The sequence below is a fragment of the Echinops telfairi genome, unplaced genomic scaffold, assembly GCF_000313985.2.
Source record: "Echinops telfairi isolate 266 unplaced genomic scaffold, ASM31398v2 ScPeMD7_5;HRSCAF=22, whole genome shotgun sequence".
NCBI classification, from domain to species: Eukaryota; Metazoa; Chordata; class Mammalia; order Afrosoricida; family Tenrecidae; genus Echinops; species Echinops telfairi.
The window spans coordinates 14643532-14645492 of NW_022103901.1; the positions used below are offsets into that span (position 1 = coordinate 14643532).

A 1961-nucleotide genomic window follows, 5' to 3' on the forward strand; every position below is an offset into this window, starting at 1 on the left:
GCAACACCAGTCACGTGTGACATGCGCCCAATTACAGGTCTTCTCCCAGAGGCTGCACGCACAGTCAGTGTGTGGAAGCCGATTTGACATAGGCAACGCCATTTTAAGATTGTTGGAACTCCTCCCGACCCAACCCCTGCCTGTGTTCTCAGGACATCTCAAGGGTCAGAGCCAGGGCCCGAGGACCCTTCACAACCTTGAATGTTTGAGTGTTCCCAGAATGTATCCTTCCGTTTCTGTAAATGAGCGCTTGCTTTGGCTCCTGGAAATTGTTTGTACAGCTGTGTGATAGAACCCAGACCTGCCACCTGTCCTCCGGGCTTTGCTTTTAAACACCTTCATCAGTGGACCCCTTGCACCAGTGAGGGGCTGCTGGGGTTTGAGAGAAGTTCGGTCACCCTGCAGCCACTCGCGCCGCTTAATACACAAAATTGGAACCTCAGGGGTTATAGTGGTCATGCAAGCTGTTAGCTTACAACAAACAGGGCTGCCCAATCAACCCCAGAAGAATAAAATGCAGGTGGGCCATATATGTCCCTCGGGTCATGAAAGGGTGAAATTCTCCTTACTTCTTCTCAGCGGTCCATGTGTTTCCTGAATGGACAGAGGGAGAGTGCACATCCCAATATAGAGAGGGGTGGAGTCTTTTTTGGCCTTTTCAGCCCCCCTGCACACACACCCCCTTCCCAGGATCCCTGTGTCCAGCCCAGGCGGCCAGGATCTATGATCCTTTTGTTTGGATGAGATTGAATTCCCCAGGGCTCCCGCCCCAAACCTGGCCAGCAACTCCAGTAACCAGAGCTGTGTGAGAAGAAAAGGCCAGGCCATCGGGGCAGCTGCACCCCAAACAGAAGTGAGGTCTCAGGTGAGTCACACCAGCGAGGGGCTACCTCCCCAGTGGTCCTCACCCCTGCCCCCCCAACCCGCCTTGCCTCTTCACCAAAGACCCAGGACACTGGTCTCCCAGGCTCACACTGTCCGCTCCTGCCACCTTTGCCCACAAGGTTCTCCACGCCGCCCTCCTCCCCCCACCCATCAGATATCCTGGAGCTGGGATACTTGCCCCTCACCCTTTGTCCTGGGTCTTCAGGGCTGTGAGATGCTCACAGGGTTCTGGGTGTGGCCCTCGAGTTCCCTACTTCCCCCTTCCAGCCTCTGATGCTCTCAGATTCCCAGAGATGGGCTGCAGCCAGAGAGGGTGGGGCTGTTCCCAGACCATCAGGAGTCCCAGAGCTGCCTCGCAGTGACAGAACTGGGACAGGCAGCAGACCTCTCCCGCTCCTTGTGCCATGTCCCAGCACCTGCTGCTTCCATTCATGATCCTTGGTAACCTTGGGGTAGAGCGGCAAGGGACCTAGGTCCTAGTATCTGGGGAGTTTTTGCAGCAGGCCTCCTGGGCTCTGGGTGCAGAATGGGGTGTCCGAGTGGGAGGAAATCAGCCTGCGGAGGAAGGGGAGGGGAGCCTCCGGAGAGGGAGGCGATGGGGGTGTGGGGAAGAGAAGAAGAGGGTTTCGTTGGCAAGGGGGAAGGAAAGTCATAGGTCCTAGGAAAGGAAGGCGTCAGCGAGATCACAGAGGGTGGATGGGCGTCCCGACCTCTCTCTGCTTCCTGCTACCTCCCCAGCCATCAGCTCCGCCCCAGGAGACTTCCAGGACTCAGGTGAGACCGCCGGGAGAGAGGTAGGGTAACGTGGGTGCTGGCAGCGGGGCTGAAAGGAAATTGGGGAAGGGAACGTAGGGGACAAGAAGATGGAGGAGTGGGGAGTGGGGACTAGCGGTCACAGGCAGTGTCTTCCTCCTCTGCCCTTTCCGTCCTAGCTCTCAGCCCTTCCCAAGAAGACCCTGAGGATCTAGGTAAGATCGGCCTGGCGAACCATGGGCCTTAAAGGAAGTTAAGGGTGGCTCGGTAATAAGGAGGGAGTCCTGGGAGTGCAATGGTTAATAGCTCCATCGATAACCAAA

At 56.9% G+C, this 1961-nt stretch overlaps 1 protein-coding gene across 1 annotated transcript in view; it reads left to right on the forward strand.

Moving 5' to 3' along the window:
• Positions 1–1289: 1289 nt before the first annotated feature.
• Positions 1290–1961, forward strand: part of PRSS36 (serine protease 36) — a 12997-nt gene continuing 12325 nt past the window's right edge. The window contains exons 1-3 of the mRNA XM_004706013.2: positions 1290–1326; positions 1624–1659; positions 1818–1853. Of these exons, the coding sequence (XP_004706070.1) occupies positions 1290–1326; positions 1624–1659; positions 1818–1853 (109 nt within the window). The remainder of the gene's footprint in view (positions 1327–1623; positions 1660–1817; positions 1854–1961) is intronic.